The sequence below is a fragment of the Delphinapterus leucas genome, chromosome 10 (genome assembly GCF_059928025.1).
Source record: "Delphinapterus leucas isolate spDelLeu-1000000601 "Yukka" chromosome 10, BTC_Dleu_Yukka2, whole genome shotgun sequence".
Taxonomy (NCBI): Eukaryota; Metazoa; Chordata; class Mammalia; order Artiodactyla; family Monodontidae; genus Delphinapterus; species Delphinapterus leucas.
Genome location: NC_143138.1, coordinates 58583918 through 58601872, shown reverse-complemented (window position 1 = coordinate 58601872; position 17955 = coordinate 58583918). Strand labels below are relative to the sequence as shown.

Genomic DNA, 17955 nt, shown 5'->3' with positions numbered 1-17955 from the left:
ATTATAAACTACTAATCAGATGGTAACAGGATAATAGCAGAATTTATATTTCACTTACCCAAAGGATTAACAGATTAACGTACTATGGCACTATTATTTAGGTAATTTACAACAGAGGTACTAAAGACTTTAATAAAAAATCAATAAAAGATATAAATAAAATACAATAAAAGATATATATATAAAAGATATATTCAATTTAAAGAAAACACAAATGTCTCTTAAATATAAAATCCTTAATGTCATTCATATTAAGATAAATGCAATGTGTGTGTTTAAGGAGAGAGAAAAAAACTTGTATGATTCTTCTCTTCCATGGATAGGGCATTAGCCTAGTGTTCTTGAGAAGCAGCATTTTGGAAATGCACACGGTTAAGAATTTTAACTCCATGTTCTCTGAAAGTGAGTCCTGCTAATCTGGCTGCTATTAAGGGCTAGTGCTTTGGACTTTGGTTGTATTTTATATATGAACTGCAAACCTATCTGTAAGTTATCACATTGATTTTTATGTATGTTTTCTATTTTCCCTTCTAAAGTTCCACTCTTCTTAAATGCTACCTCAATAGTGTTGCCCAAAGCATATTCGATGACCCGTACTAGATGCTGCATGGGAAAAGGGGATCTGTGATTAAATACCATCAAAAAATTGGGTTAAACAAAGTTGAACAGATTTCTTTACTGTGAAATTACTCAAAACGTATTTTATGTTTATTTGCATTTTAAGTCTCCAAGAGAAGGGCATTATGTGCAGTCTTTTTGACCTAAGAAATCTGTCCTTTGTTCCCGTAACAGAATTTCTTCAAGTGTCACTGTCCATGAGTCACCTCTTCAGAAAATGATGCTATAAAACAAAAGTCAGCTGAATAAATCCATTTGGGTGCTCTGTTTAATTAAAAAACAAAAAAAAACCCCAACACCAATATGCTACTTTTCACTTCTCACACTGCAAAAATCAAAAGTAGGGTTAAAAACTAGGTTAGTGAGTATGGTAGCCATGGAAGTGCCCTGCTCCACCCAGATCTCCCATCAAAAGAATCTGCTGTGAGAAGCAGAGTTGACTGCAGCCTCCTGCTGCCCCCTTTGGCCACAGCACCCTCACACCTAAACCATGCTCCCCTAGCTGCTCCCAGCCACAGGTTGAACACGCAGGGGACACTGGAATGAGGCCATTTCTGCTCAACATGCGTTTCCTTTAAAGGGCAATGTTGGGCCTGGCTCATACGTTCTCAGAACCATGCTGTAGTCGGAGGCTCTTCCTATCCTAGCCTCCTTCTTCCCTCTCTCCTTTCTGAAGTGTTAGACCTACACGAAAGTCTGAAGGCTCTCAATGTCTAAGCCTGCTGCTTCTCCCTTTATCTTTCTACAGATGTTCCCCTCAACAAACCTCCTGTGCATTAAATCCCATTTGGTGGGCTTCCCTGGTGGTGCAGTGGATAAGAATCTGCCTGCCAATGCAGGGAACATGGGTTCGATCCCTGGTCCAGGAAGATCCCTTGTGCCGCGGATCAACTAAGCCCGTGCACCACAACTACTGAGCCTGTGCTCTAGAGCCCGCAAGCCACAACTACTGAAGCCCGTGCGCCTGGAGGCCGTGCTCCACAACAAGAGAAGCCACAGCAATGAGAAGCCCACACACTGCAACCAAGAGTAGCCCCCACTCGCCGCAACTAGAGAAAGCCCGCTCACAGCAACAAAGACCCAACACAGCCAAAAATAAATAAAAAAATTTTTTTAATTTTTAATAAAATAAAATAATCCCGTTTGGCGTCTCTTGCTTGGACGATGCAAACTGACACGGAGTGAGAGGGGAAAGGCACTCTGAGACATCACTAGGGGAGTATAAAAGGATATAACCTTCACAGAGAAACATTTGTCAACATCTTGTTCTGAAAAATAGTCCCCATCCCCCCCACCGGCACCCCGCCCACCAAGGCAATGACTTTCAACTTGTTCAGGTGATTCCTTTGTGATTTCTTTTCACGTCACCAAACAACATGCTTACAGAGCTATTTATTTTTGTTTAAACCTTGGCAAATGAGGATTTAGCTCTCTTTCCAACCCACCTTCACCATTTCCACCCACCCTTTCCATCACCCCATTCTCACAATATCGTCATATCATCCTTCTCATCCCATCAACGGTATTTTCCTTATTATGACTACATACGTTATAGTTGAGCCTTACAACATGCTATGATTTTCCTTCCCTACAGCTTACCGTTTTCCCCAAAATTGGTATCTTACCATATGCTTGGTTTATTATGCACTTACTGCTAATTCAATCCCCCAAGCTCTGCCAATTATTTAAGTCTTCCCTCAATACACTGCCAAGAGAGATAGGCTGTTAACATTATCTTCTTAGAGAAATCTCTCTTCACTCCACCCTCACACCTTGTTGACAGCTGGGTGGGTTCAGAATTCTGGACTGAAATCATTTTCCTTCAGAAATGAAGATATTATACCACTGCCTTCTAGCTTCCAGTGTTTCTAACCTACTTTATTTTTTCTGGAAGTTTGTAGTATCTTCCCTGTCCTCAGGGTTCTGAAACCTTCCAGTGATATGCCATTTTCAGCCACAGTGCTGGGCATTGCATGGGCCCTTTCAGTCTGAAAAAGCACACATCAGCCCTGAGTTTCTCTTTGATGATTTCTTCCTCTCCTTTTTCTCTCTTCCCTTTTTAGAACTTTTATTCAGAGGTATACCTCCTGGACTAGTCCTCTAATTTCCCTATTTTTTTTCTCTTAGATTTTCCAATTCTTTACCTTTTTGCTCTACTTTCTGGGAGGTTGTCAAAATTGTCTTCTAACCCTTTTACTGAGTTTTTAAATTTTGCTCTCATACTTTCATTTTATGAGCTGCTTTTTTTCCTAAATGATTATTTTATAATATCCTACTCTTGATGTGTAGGTGGTTTGTCTTCTCATAACGCTGAGAACTGAGTTTTTAATTCTCTTTTGGTTTTCTCCTACATGGTTTTCTTTTATCTTTTTTAGCTTTCTCTTTCACGTTAGGGATTTTCCTCAGATGTTTGGTGATCTTTTGTTATAAGCTCATGTTTAAGAAAGCAGTTCTAAGAAGTAGAACAGAAGTTCTGAAGGTTTAGATGGAACTCATCAAAGATGGCGTCTGGGGCTTCCCTGGTGGCGCAGTGGTTGGGAATCCGCCTGCCAATGCAGGGCACGTGGGTTCGATCCCTGGTCCGGGAGGATCCCGCATGCCGCGGAGCAACTAAGCCCGTGCGCCTGCGCTCTAGAGCCCACGGGCACATCTACTGAAGCCCGTGTGCACCTCAACGAGGGGTGGCCCCCGCTCTCCGCAACTAGAGAAAGCCCACACACTCAGCAATGAAGACCCAATGCAGCCAAAAATAAAAAAATAAAATAAATTTATTTTAAAAAATGGCCTTTAATGCAAGGTAGTCTGGCCAGGTTACTTTCCATGGGCAACTCTTGATTTCTGCACCTTTGTCTTGAGTTGCTCAGATTCCTCAAGGAAAGATTATTCAAATCTCCTTCCGAGATGATTACATTGTGGAAACTTAATTAGGTATGAGACTGGTGGGATGGAGGACAGGGGTAACAAGATTCAATTAATTACCTTTACGTACAGAATGTGTATGTGCTTTATGTACAGAATCTGTTACCAACTGTACATAAAGCCCCCATGCCAAAATCCATGCATCTGACCCTCTCCAGAGAATAACAGAGACTTCTGCTGGGGTGGTAGAATACAGAAGGGACCTAGGGATCAGACTATTTCTTAAACAGATCTCAGCCAATTCTTTTTTTTTTTCTTGGTACCATTTTTATTTCTACCTCTATAGGCCCCTAATGTCTCTAATTCCTGAGTCTTTAGGAATATTTTGCAGTGTAAACCAAACTGCATCTCAGTTTTCTCCCCTGCCAGCTCGAGCTCTGGATTTCTCAACTCTGAGAAGTTACTCACTACTCATCACCTGTTTACTAGCTTCTAGAATGGTGCTGCTGTTATATCTTCTCCTTTCTTGTCAATGTGGACTTAGGTCTTTTTTTAAAAGATCCTTTTATTGTCATTTTAATAGGAGTTTGTAAGAGAATAAAAGTAAACATGAGTGTTAAATCCAATACCTTTACCTGAAAGGTCCTGAATACTTTTTTGGAATGTTCTTTTATGACTGCCCCAGCATTGTAGGAAGATGCCATCCCCTCCCCATCCTCATGTGTCCTTGCTAAAGCCACACAAAGAGCAGAGAAGACGACTGGGAATACACTGGCCTCTCTCACTCTAAGACACTATAAATGTTCTTACACCACAGGGATTTTATTTTTTATTTATTTTTTAAATTTATTTATTTATTTATTTATTTATTTTTGGCTGCGTTGGGTCTTTGTTGCTGCGTGTGGGCTTTCTCTAGTTGCGAGTTAGGGCTACTCTTCGTTGTGGTGCGTGGGCTTCTCATTGTGACGGCTTCTCTTGTTGCGGAGCATGGGCTCTAGGTGCGCCGGCTCAGTAGTTGTGGCTTGAGGGCTCTAGAGTGCAGGCTTAGTAGTTGTGGCACACAGGCTTAGTTGCTCCAAGGCATGTGGTATCTTCCCGGACCAGGGCTTGAACCCGTGTCCCCTGCATTGGCAGGTAAATTCTTAACCACTGCGCCACCAGGGAAGTCCCACCACAGGGATTTTAAAGAAGAGACTCCAGTCCAGTGAAACACCTCAGATTTCAGCAATCAAGTATTCTTCTTTTTAAAGGTTTTTTTTTTTTGGTTCAATTGTTTGAAAAAAATTAAAAATTCCACTTTGACTCAAAGTTTTATTTTTAAGAAGGCATTTCCATTTACAGTCAAAATCGTTTTTTAAAAGAGTCTTATTTACATTTTGTCCAGTGTTTCTAGACTTAGTGAAGTTTTAGGGGTTGTTTTGTGTAGTTTTATGAAGTGTCTGCTCATGTAAAACTCCCTCCACCCTCTTACCCAGATCTAGCCCCCTTTTTGTGCCCTACAGGAGAGGGCTAACCTTCGGCTTCTTCTATAAAGTCATCCCTTACCACCCCAAAAAGCATCACCAAGTGTCACCTCGCCCTTCCCTTTACTTTTTTTTTAATTATACATCCTTATTTTCCTTTTAATATCTGTAGAAACTGTAGCAATGTTACATACCTCATTCTTCCTATTGGTAATTATCATTTTCTCTCTTTTTTTAAAAAAAGTATTTATTTATTTTTGGCTGTGTTGGGTCTTAGTTGCAGCACATGGGATCTTTTGTTGCAGCGTGCCGGCTTCTCTCTAGTTGTGGTATGCAGGCTTGGTAGTTGCAGCACACAGGCTCTCTAGTTGTGGCACACAGGCTCCAGAGCGCGTGGGCTCTCAAGTTGTAGCGCACAGGCTCCAGAACACGTGGGCTCTGTAGTTGTGGCGCATGGCCTCCAGAGTATGTGGGCTCTCTAGTTGCAGCATGTGGGCTCACTTGTTGTGGCATGTGGGCTCAGTAGTTGTGGCGCGCAGGCTTAGCTGCCCTGCAGCACGTGGGATCTTAGTTCCCCGGCCAGAGATCGAACCCGTGTCCCCTGCATTGGAAGGCGGATTCTCAACCACTGGACCACCAGGGAAAACCCCCTTTACTTTCACAGCAAGTATACATAATGATTTTTTTTTTTTTTAAGTATCATGCAGTATTTTGTAACAGCTTTTTCCTTAGCCTTTTTTCCTGTTCCTTCAATTTCCTGGAACTAGCGTTCAGTCTCTTTACCCTGACAGTAACATCCTTGCAGGCAGAAGTGTGTTTCTCTCTCCCTTAGCACCATAACCAACACAGAAAGAATACTCAAAGATATTCATTCATTTGACAAATATTTATTAAGCACCTACTATGCACCAGGCACTGTACATAGGCACAGAGTTTATAGCTGTGAACAAAATCACTCACGTTGCTTACGGTCTAAGAGAGACTTACAATCTAATGTTGATTTAAGACCTCCTTTCAAGTCCTAGATAAATAATAAAGAGCAAGGAAATGAACATTAATTTTAAAAATATATCAATTAAAAAACTGTGAAACACATTTGAAAATACAGTTTTACTCACTGGCATGACTAAATCTGAGTGATATTTATTTTACTCACCTCCATCTTTCTTTCTACTGATAATTCTGTTCTTCAGCCATTCTTTGGTTTCTTCCTTGACATCCTGAGCAAGTTCTATGACAACCAGAGGCGTGAAAGAGCTCTCATGCGTATCCAGAGCTGACAAGGTCACTTTCATCTTTGACAAACTTGCTGAAAATAAAAAGCAAAGATGGGTTATAATGGGAAAAATAAATATAGACTGTATTTGTATTTTCTCTTAATTAAACCTAATTCTGGCTTCCTGGACGGAAGAAAATTTCTCACGAGCCAGATGGGTTACATGACAGGCTCCCCCAATGGCTCACAGCACCTGTGCGAGCCAGGCCCTATACAAAAACGAGGGAAACACCACTCGTATCCGCAAGCAGCTCAGAATAAGGCAGGGGGTACATTCAGGTAAGTGAAGGATAACAGTGTAAAATGTGCTCACACAAGAGGGCTAAGGAAGTATTTACAAAGGGTGTGACCTGAACAGGATTTAGAAGAATGAATAGGAGTCTGCCAGATCGACAATGGATGGCATTCTAGGCAGAGGAAATAGTGTTCCCCTATAAAACGATGATGAAAAATAGCCAAGATGGGGCTTCCCAGGTGGCGCAGTGGTTGAGAGTCCGCCTGCCGATGTAGGGGACACGGCTTCGTGCCCCGGTCTGGAAAGATCCCACATGCCGCGGAGCAGCTGGGCCCGTGAGCCATGGCCGCTGAGTCTGCGTGTCCGGAGCCTGTGCTCCGCAACGGGAGAGGCCACAACAGTGAGAGGCCCGGGTACCGCAAAAAAAAAAAAAAAAAAAAAGCCAAGAAACTCAGAGAAATACAAGTGAGTAGGTACAGCTGGAGCATTAACTATGTGTTAGAGGAAGGGAGGATGGGAGCTGGTATCTAATGAAGGCCCCTGATTATTACAAATTAACTGGGCCTTGTCCAACAAACAATGGTAATCACCAATTCATTACGGGCAGGGAATTGACACAGCCCAATTTCATGTTTTTGTATGGAGTTGATATCCCCAGCATCAGCTTCCCTTCCCAGTGTCCCTAACTTTCTCAGGGATGTCATCTTTATCTCTGTCACCAAGCTGGGAAGATAATGGAGTCAACCTGGAAACCCACAAATGGCATCTGTCACTAAGGCCTGATGGCCTCCCTCGAAAATGTTTCTCATGTGGACCTCTCTAACTCCATGATTCTCAACAGGGGCAATTTTCAGACTTTAGACTCATTTACTCTAACTTTGTGCTTAATGTAAGTTTTAATGACTCCAAAGTCGAAGTGCAAAGCGATTCTTGGGAACAATCACAAAAGGAATGACCAACAACACAGAACATCTTTCCTTTCTCTGGGGGAATTCACAATCTTTCAGCAAGCTGATCAAACAGATCCAGCTTGTTTGGCCTGGACTGATAAGGTTTGTTTTTCTCTAACAGAGCATAAGTTTTGTTTGGGGCAATACTGGTGTTATAAATCAATGCTGGATTCAAATAATACTACAAATACATCAGGAATGCTATTTCAAGGTATCAGCCCAATCAAACTCCCCAGGCTAGGATCTACGAGGGAAGCCAGGTCAAAACAGGACCAACTACAATGGGGTATCACCTCACACTGGTCAAAATGGCCATCATCAAAAAATCTACAAACAATAAATGCTGGAGAGGCTGTGGAGAAAAGGGAACCCTCTTGCACTGTTGGTGGGAATGTAAATTGATACAACCACTATGGAGAACAGTACGGAGGTTCCTTAAAAAACTAAAAATAGAACTACCATATGACCCAGCAATCCCACTACCGGGCATACACCTGAGAAAACCATAAATCAAAAAGAGTCACGTGGCATGGACATATATACACTACCAAACGTAAAATAGATAGCTAGTGGGAAGCAGCCGCATAGCACAGGGAGATCAGCTCGGTGCTTTGTGACCACCTAGAGGGGCGGGATAGGGAGGGTGGGAGGGAGGGAGACGTAAGAGGGAAGAGATATGGAAACATATGTATATGTATAACTGATTCACTTTGTTATAAAGCAGAAACTAACACACCACTGTAAAGCAATTATACTACAATAAAGAATTTTAAAAAAAAAGAGTCATGTACCACAATGTTCATTGCAGCACTATGTACAATAGTCAGGACATGGAAGCTACCTAAGTGTCCATCGACAGACGAATGGATAAAGAAGATGTGACACATATATACAATGGAGTATTACTCAGCCATAAAAAAAGAAATTGAGTTATTTGTAGTGACGTGGATGGACCTAGAGTCTGTCATACAGAGTGAAGTAAGTCAGAAAGAGAAAAACAAATACCGTACGCTAACACATATATATGGAATCTAAAAAAAAAAAAAGGTTCTGATGAACCTAGGGGTAGGGCAGGAATAAAGACGCAGACTTAGTGAATGGACTTGAGGACACGGGGAGGGGGGAGGGGAAGCTGGGACGGAGTGAGAGAGTGGCATGGACATATATACACTACCAAATGTAAAATAGATAGCTAGTGGGAAGCAGCTGCATGGCACAGGGAGATCAGCTCGGCGCTTTGTGACTGCCTAGAGGGGTGGGATGGGGAGGGTGCGAGGGAGGTGCAAGAGGGAGGGGATATGGGGATATATGTATGTATACGGCTGATTCACTTTGTTATGCAGCAGAAACTAACAACATTGTAAAGCAATTATACTCCAATAAAGATGTTAAAAAAAAGATAGGACTGAGTTCTCACCTCCAAATAGCTAACGATATAATCAGGAATTACAAAGAAGGAAAGAATGGTAACAGATAGCCATTAAAGCTATGGGAACTCAGAACACTTCATGTGCAAAAGTTATCAATGAAGCTTGAGAGTAAAGGCCCGACCAGAGCAGAGTGGTAACGTGTTTGTAAGCTACCACCATTTGAGAAAGTATGCTGCCGTTCACATCTAACCTGACAGCCAGTAAGGAGTCGCTGGGGGTTTCTGAGCAGAGGATTGGCTATGTGTCAGAGTGACAGAAATCTCAACAGGTAAGTTTAGGGGGTGTTCTTCATGGTATTCTTTCAACTCCCCTGAACTTCTGAAATTTTTCATAACAAAGAGTTGAGGGGAGGCTTCCCTGGTGGTGCAGTGGTTAAGGATCCGCCTGCCAATGCAGGGGACACGGGTTTGAGCCCTGGTCTGGGACGATCTCACACGCCGTGGAGAAACTGAGCCCGTGTGCCACAACTACTGAGCCTGCACACTACAACTACTGAAGCCCGCATACCTAAAGCCCGTGCTCCGCGACAAGAGAAGCCACCGCAATGAGAAGCCTGCACAACGCAACGAAGAGTAGCCCCCGCTAGCCGCAACTAGAGAAAGCCTGCGTGCAGCAGCAAAGACCCAAAGCAGCCAAAAATAAATTAATTTAATAAATTAATTTTTAAAAAAACGTTGGGGAAAAATGTTAATCTACCAGTAGGCTACAGAGGCTTACCATCATCATCTTTTACATGGAAATATCAAATACAACAAACATTAATCACGTGCTTATTATGAGCCAGGCCGCGACGGAGTCTGAAGATACAAAAGTAAATAAGGTCTACATCTTAGTTTTGAGAAACAGGTGTGCATCAAATCATTCTAACACAGGGCTAAGTATAGCAGTACAACTGCAGTAACCCGAGGGCTTGGGGCAGCCTGAGAAGGGAGGCTGAGAATGGGACAGGCTGCAATTTGGAAAAGATACCCAGATGATTCCAAGGTTTCTAACCTGGGACATGGGAAGAATGGCTGTGAGTTAGCAAATAGCAAAGATGGAAGGAATGGTGAGGTTAAGGGGACAATACAGGGCTCAGCAGGGCATCACAGGCATCAAATCAAAGGTCAAAGTTTTTTAGCCTTTATGCATTGCCTAATGTGAGTGAGAATTATTCACAATTACCAGGTCATGAAACAATCTTTCTGAGAAAGTAAGGCAGGTTTCGGTTCTCAACATGTATATGAGCATTATCTAGAAGCTCACAGTAAATACTTGCTCATTGATTTATTCTTATTTGAGATACTGTATGCCTTTCATGACTCAAAGCACGACCTTACCAAGACTTCCAATATATTACAGACAAAAATGTCACAATCTCTGATATACGAAGAGTTCTTATAAATCAATAAGAAAAAATACAAAAAACTAAAATCACAAGTCACAAAGAAGAAATATACACTTGAAAAGATGTTTAAAGTTACTAAGAAAGAAACGCAAAGTAACAATGAGTTATTTTTCCCTTTTCAGATTTGTTGAAAGATGGACAGAACCCAGGTCTGGCATGGGAGTAGAAAGCTGGGCATTTTCACATATTGTTGCCAGATGTTGTGATTTGATACCACCTTCCCAGAAAGCAGAATAGCAATCTGAAAAACAATATTAAATACTCATACCATTCAACAGAACAATGCTAGTTCTAGGAACTTATACCAAACATATAATAAAACCAAAAATGTACATAAATGTTCATTACAGCTTTCTTTTTTTCTGTCTTTCCTCTCTTTCTTATAAAGTCAAACAACAGGATACTGGCTAAATAAAGTATAACTATACAACAGAACCATTAATACTAGGATACAGATCCAACTAAATTAACATGGAGAATGTTTCATAATACATTATAAGGTAAAAATGCAAAGTATGACCCCATTTATGAATATATATCATCCACAGTAATATCAAAATGACAACACTAGCTAACATTTGCTGAGGATTTACTGCATCAAAGCATGGGCTACACATTTTTATGTGAATTAACTCAGTCACTTCTCACAGCAACCCCATGAAGAAGGAACTTTAACGTTTCCATCTTACAGATGAGAAAACTGAGGTGAAAGAAGTAAAAAGTAGCCTGTCCACATCATGCAGTCTCAAGCGGGGAAGCTGGGCTTCAAAACCAGGCAGCCTGATGCCAGAGCTCACATCCTTAACCACATTTGTGTATACATATGTATTCATCACATGTGATATGAGTGTATTACACACACTTGTGTTAGTCACGGTGTGGGTATGTGTGTCTAATAAAAATTCCATCAGTGATTAGTCAGATATATTTCTCCATCCCCATTTCTAGGTAGTAGGATTTACGATGAGTTTTATTTTCTTCTTTACATTTTTCTTTTTGATTTGAATTTTAGTGAGCAGGTATTTCTTATGATTAGAAAAAAATGGCTTCTATGTTCGTGAAATAGAAGGCTCACATTTTCAACATAAGTGTAAAATATACACTGTAGTAGAGACCAAATGATACTTTTAAAATTACCTAATACAAGATAATATTTTGCGTTATTCCTCAGATTAAAAACATACTAACTTTGTATACAAGAAGTCGCCTAGCTTCAAAGATTGTTTGGTTTGGGGTAAAAGTTAACGGCATATAGAATGAAAGGACTTGGGACCTAGGCACGTCCTATCCATGAGACTGGCAAAAGCAGCGCAGAAGTCGGACTAGGAGAGAATTTTAGAGCAGAAGGAGCCTTAGGGGTCAATTAGTCCCAAGACCACACTATTTCATGTTAATAAAACCCAAAGTCACACAACCAGTGTGACAGAGATAAGACTGAAATCCAATGCTCTTTGAATGACACCATACCGTATGCAAAAGACCTTTTTTCCCCCTTTTTTTGAACTTAGCCAATTTAAAGTCTCACCATCAAAAGTAACGCTGGCCTCGCCACAGCTGTGGAGCTGTGGGCTTTCACTTGTTAAGAGTCTCACAGACTAACCCAAGCGCCAGCACTGAGCAGTTCAGTGGAGCCTGGTAAGCCTCAACCCCTTCAAGGCTCCAGTATATAAGATGCTCTTGGAAGTTTCAACACTGCTTGTTTTCAGCTGCTTCACATTTGTGCCATCCACTGGGCCACAGGGTACTTACAGGCTGGGTGACCTAAGTGGCAGGAACCTCTCTTACACTGCGCGTGTTCCCGTCCCTGAAACCCTGTGCCCTCCTTCTTGTGTCCTCTGCTCAGGGAATTTCCATCACTATACAGTAACACCTCTGGGGACGCCCTCTCCTTGGGGGATTCCTGCCCCCTCTGTGTTCTGCACGCAACATCACTCTTGCAGTTCACCGACCAGCGCGATCCAGGCCTGCTCCAATCCCACCTCTTCACGTTGGCTAGCCCGACGGTGTGAATACCAAGTGTAAGGTGGTGAAAATAAGAAGCCTCATGGCAGCATGGGCTAACCTGAGTTCTGCAATCCACTTTTACTGGAGGGTCTTAACAGAGGATGGCTCCACCATTACCATGCACACTAGACTAGTACATGGGACCAAAATACCACCTGGGGGGACATGAGGACTTTAAGCGTGGACACAGCAGAGGGCCTCACGGTTCCTGTTGGGGCTGATCTGAAAACAAGCAATGATTCAACACACAGACTTCCTGGGCACTAGAGGGTAGAATGATTTCTGCTTCCACAGCCAATTTCCCCCTTTTATCCAGACTGTCAGCCAGGCCAGCAGCCAGCAATAACTGTAAAGCACAGAGCAGCTAGGTTCCATATGCTCTGGGCACAGGACCAGTAGATAGCCATCTCAAACTCTGGTCTTCTTAATCACGCACTGAACTGCACCCAGGGCTAAAGGAGACCTACAAAGGAACTGGATCCCTGTGGCTCTTACATTAGCTATTGGAATCACCTGCCTATAGTAAGGGTTAAATCCTGACCTTGGTGGTTGAAATGCACATATGAAAAGAAACTCACTGGGAGTTCAAGCATGGAGGGGGGTGGTTCACATATTTTATCACGGTTCAAAAAAAGAATAAGGGACCCTTTATTCTCTTCCTGAGTTTGGGTAAAGAAAAAACATCAATGGAATTATCATAAATTCAAAGACTAATAAGTAAGTGCATAAGGCTGTGTTTAGGAATCACCTTATTTCAGACTCAAGGAGAAACACAATCCAAAATGACAAAATTACTCTCAGTCGTAAGGCAGAATAGGAACACATCAGTGAGAGCAAAATGAAGGGCCACACTGATCAAGGAGGAAGATGAGCGGGATTTCCTAGAAGAAAACTTGCAATTTTAATGGCAAGTGCTAGAAGGGACAGGACCCCTCCGGAGGCCCCCTCTAAGGTGTAAGACAACTTAGAGGCAGTTAATTATGAGAGCAATTGTGGGACAGTCGTCCTTGAGACCTAGGGCAGCTGTCTCTCAGAGTCACCTAAGATGAGGGCAGATTTGAGAATGAAACATCAGCACTGCACACGTGCACCCTCACTAAAGAGTTTCTCAGTGACACCCACAATGTAGGGGAGCTGGTGAGGCCCATTCCCTGAGGAACATACCTAGGAACCTCTCGTGGCCTCAGGCCTCCACAGAAAGGTGTAGGAGAGATAAGACACGACACAATGAAGACAGCCTCGCCACAGCAGCCCAGGTCCAGGCCTGATTAGATGCTGCACTCACGCTCTCTTTCTACACTTGGTACCCCAGACACTGCCAAGATTTTGCTTATTTGAGCTGGAATAATGTCTGAAAACCTAGAGCAACAATGAATCTCCTCCCCAAGCACAGGACCTGGCACACAGCTGAAATGCTAATATGTGATAAAAGAATGAATTCACGTGATGAACATACCACCATTTAAAAAGATGTTTAGGGAGAATTTTTAATGATCCAGGAAAATGCTAAAAATACAAAGGGAAAAAAAGCAAAATACAAAGTAATACAACAATATGACCCCAACTATGCAATACGTACATTTAGATACACAAAAAAATACAAAAAGAATTAAGAAGAATTGCACAAAAATGTTAGGGTTGGTGAAATTACATGGAGTTTTCATTTTCATTCTTATACTTTTCTCTATCTTCCAAGTTCTCTTACAGTGAAAAAAAGTTTCACTGAGTTTGTTTTTTGTTTTTTTAAGCACACACAGTCTCCAATTTACCAGGACTTTTCTATCCCTTTCCATTAGTTTAAATCTTTTCAATTTCATTCTTCATCCGCAATTCTACAATTCTTTCAGCAATAACTCGTCACAACAGATACGATCTACTTTCCACAGCTAATTTAAAATTGTTTATCATACTCACAGAATGGGCTCTTAGAAAACATCTAGTTCTCTAGCTCGGTGTGACTTTAAAATTCAAAGTAGCCAGATAAGAAAGATTTAAAAAATTTTTTTAACCCCACAGGATTAGATATTTTTAAAATTAAAAATCCGCAGGATTTAAGGGAACGTGATACGACTGCTTTTGAGTCTGAATAAAAACCTCAACTCTGAACTTTGTGCAGGACCTCCATACACCGTCTGGGCTGCCGGAATAGGGTTTCCAGAAGACAGCGCCGCACCAACGCTGGCGCCGCCAAGGCTCCAGGGAAATTAGAAGCATTCCATAGGAGAAGCACCCCTTCCAGCCACGTTTCTCAGGTGTCCCAGGCATTGCCCCTGACTTTCATCTAATACTTAAGCTGTACCGTGTGTCCCAGTCGAAAGCCTGGAAACCCGATCACCCCGATGTGAGAGCACAACCCCGCAAGCTCACTAGCGTCACGCCCGTGCCGAGATACCCGAAGCTCCAGGCTCTCCGGACAGTCGGGGAAGCGTGAATCATGGGCCCCCGTGAGCTGGTCCTTCCCTCAAACGCCCTTCACTAGGCTTCGTCGACTCCTCCACCCCCACTCATCTCATTCCCCGTTGCTCTGGAGCCCCCCAAGCCCTCGCATCCTGACTCCACCAGCCACCAGATTTCAGCTTCACCACTTTCTTCTATCAACCCCCCACCCTCAGACCAACCTCGGCCCTCTGCAGCTTCCACCTGCGACTGCCACTCCCACTCGAACGTCACCCAACCTCGGCGTCCCTCCCGGTCCTACTTTCCCATTCCCGGGATTGCCAACCCCGGGAGGTACCCCGGAAAGGAAGGGCGGCGGCCGGGAGGAGTCACTGGAAGCGTCGCGCCGCTGCCCGACAGCCCGGACTCAACCACCTGCACTGACCCAGGCTCTGCGCCGCCGAGAGCGAGGGGGGTCCGAGGTCCCCTCCCCCACTCACCGGCCGCCACAGCACTCCACGTCTTCAGGGGCGGGCCCGAGAGCCTGCTAGTCCCCCAGACCGGGCAACCGACTCTCGCCGCGGGAGGCGAGCCGCGGCCTGCCGGGCGGGTACCACCTAGCGCCGGGCGTGCAGGGCGGGGCCGAGACGCGACCGCACGCAGGCGGGGGCGGGGCCGAGGTGGGGGAGGCGGGGCTTAGGGGTGAGTCACTCCCGGCAGAGACCGGGCTGCTCCAGAGAAACACTAGACTGGCCTAGACTGGCTGTCGCCGGGAGTGAGAGCTGAGACTGCTAAGGAAGAGGCGTGCCTTATGGGCTGTCACTCCGCGTGGGGGCGGCACCACGGTGGAGAGGCGGAGCCTCGCGGGGCTGGGCTGTCACTCCGAGAGTATGGAGGGGCGACCTGCAAAGAAATATGTCCGTTCACATTTTCCTCTTTTCCGTCTCTTAAGGTCCAGAGTCCAACTTCCTTGTCACTTTCAAATATAAGAACAAGTCTCATTTTAGTTGTAATTCACTTTCAGGCAGTGAAAAACCCAATTCCAATATATTATCCCCCCGCCCACCTCGGGATCTGTGCCCTGGGAATGTGTTCCCAGTGCCTTGCAAGCTCTTCGTTAATTAAGGAGATGATTTATTTCCTCCCTTCCCTCACGGGAAGCGGGAACCGAATCTCACCTTCTCACTGAGGCCCTTTCTGACCATCCTATTTAATACCTGCTCTCCTCCCTACCCCACTATCTTACCTTAGCATATTTCTTTTTCCACAGCACTCATCACCTTCTAACGTTTTATATTATTATATTTATTGTCAGTCTTTCCCTAGAATGTAAGCTTCACAAGGGCAGGGATTTTTGTCTGTTTTATCCACTGATACATCCCCAGTGCCTAGAACAGCGTTAGAGTCACAGTAGGCATGCAATAACTCAAAGGAATGAAAGAAAACAATGTATGAACCCTTTATCCTTCCGTACACGCAGTTCAGTCTAGACAGATGCCTCGAGGTCCTACAACTCCAGAAAAGCCGTGTCTGCTTTTCCATCCTCTGCCCCTTCTCTGTGTCTTCCAGACTCAAGACAGGAGACAGGGAGACCAGGGGCAAGGCACAGAAGCCTAATTACTTGCGAGGGGCCCTTTGTTGATCTTTCTAGATGCCTGTCATAGCAGCTCATAACGTTATTGGCCAGTTCCCCTGTGGCCATCATGGGTGTGGCCAGGAGTTCTTTCTCTTCTGAAAATCTGGACAAATTGTTTATGCGCTTCAACAGGTTTAGACATTGATTACTCAGTACATTTTTGTTTTTTAATTGCACTCTTCCTAACTTCTCATTCCTTGAATTTATGGCCATCCCTCCATATAATGTCATCTTCTAATATTTATATGACTGTAAGAATTGGAAAAAAGATTGAATGGAAATGTTAAAAATGCGTTTCACACAGATGGTCTCCTTTCATCTCCACAATTAGCACATTAAAACTTTGTGTTAAGTATGACAAATTAGCTGTTGGACAACACAAAGGGCAGACTTCAGTTAATGACATGGATTCCTGTATCAGTTAGCTATTGCTGTGTAACAAACCACTACACAGAATTAAGGATTCCCTTTGCATCACTCTCCTTTTGGGCATTTCCTTTATAATCTCTGGCACCCAGAACCCCCTTTTTCCAGTTCTGCTGGCCAGAGAGATAGGGTTCTCCTGGAGTCTGCCATACTTTATATCTGTTGTGCTGCTCTGTGCAACTGGGGCTGCCCTCGGGACAATATTGAGGGGAAAGAGAGAGAAAAGGACAGGGATTCTCCCCATACTCTGCACAATGTGTCCTTTTTCCCATTTCCTCTGACCAGAGGAACAGGTTTTCAATCAGGGTCTAGTTATCCATGTCACTGTACTATAGCAGTGAAGCTCTGTGACTGGGAGTGGCCTCAGGACAGAGTGGGGAGAAGAAAAAGCAATCAGGAGTTTTCACCCCTTTCTCCAGCTTGTGGTAGCCTTTTTTTCATATTTTGTCCAGAGGTTTTAATAGTCATCTGTGGTGGACATAGGCTGCAGTGGACATAGTTCATTTCAGCCAGAACTGGAACTGATCAATTTAATAAATGAAAAAATGTTTTTATTTGTATTTCTCTTATTATGAGTGATAAAGCACATTTGTATTTCATTTGCCATGAATTATCTATTTATGTATTTTGTCCACTTTTCTACTGGATATAGAAACACTTTATATAATAGTAAGAATGGTCCTTTCCTTAGAAATGAATGTCAAAACTTTTTTTCAGTTTGTCATGTCTTTTGACTTTTCTTACACTGTTTTACTTGCTTATTTTTTGTTTGTTGGGTTGGTTTTGTTGTTTGTTTTGTTTTTTTGGCCATGCAGACCTTTTTCATTTCTAGTTGGTCAACTTTTATCAAGCTTTTGTTTTACTATTTACTACTTTTGGGTATATTAGACTTAGAAAGGACTTCACCTCTCTTAGATTACTTTGAAAATCCTTCCATGGTTTCTTCTTAATGTTTCATGATTTTGCTTTTTTCCTTTAAAAATATGACCCTTCAGAAATTTGTTTTGATGTGAGTTAAGTACAGTGGATCCAACTTTGATATCTACGCATTTGCCCAACCTCAATTACTAAATAATCCGTCTTTCCCCAACTGATTTTAAATGCCACTGTTATCATAATTAAATTTACTTCTGTATTTTTGGACTTTCACCATATATCATTTTCTTTCTTTAAACTCTCCAATACAGTCAGAAAAGGCCAACCCATCCCAAAAGTTCTTGAATCCTTCATTCCCATCATAGCTATCTAGTAGGGCAGCCACTGAAGCCTCTTTGCCTTCAGTAAACTGTTCATTC

At 43.0% G+C, this 17955-nt stretch overlaps 1 protein-coding gene across 5 annotated transcripts in view; it reads right to left on the bottom strand.

The window, feature by feature from the left end:
* Window positions 1-15203, bottom strand: part of ANO10 (anoctamin 10) — a 236714-nt gene extending 221511 nt beyond the window's left edge. For all 5 annotated transcript variants that reach the window (XR_016394704.1, XR_016394705.1, XM_022553843.3 and 2 more), the window contains exons 1-2: window positions 15099-15203; window positions 6097-6249 (exon numbers count right to left, since the gene is read on the bottom strand). Coding sequence is in view for 3 of the 5 variants with exons in the window: in XM_022553843.3 (XP_022409551.1) it covers window positions 6097-6235 (139 nt within the window). In the remaining 2 variants the exon portion in view is untranslated. The remainder of the gene's footprint in view (window positions 1-6096; window positions 6250-15098) is intronic.
* Between the last annotated feature and the right edge of the window lie 2752 nt (window positions 15204-17955).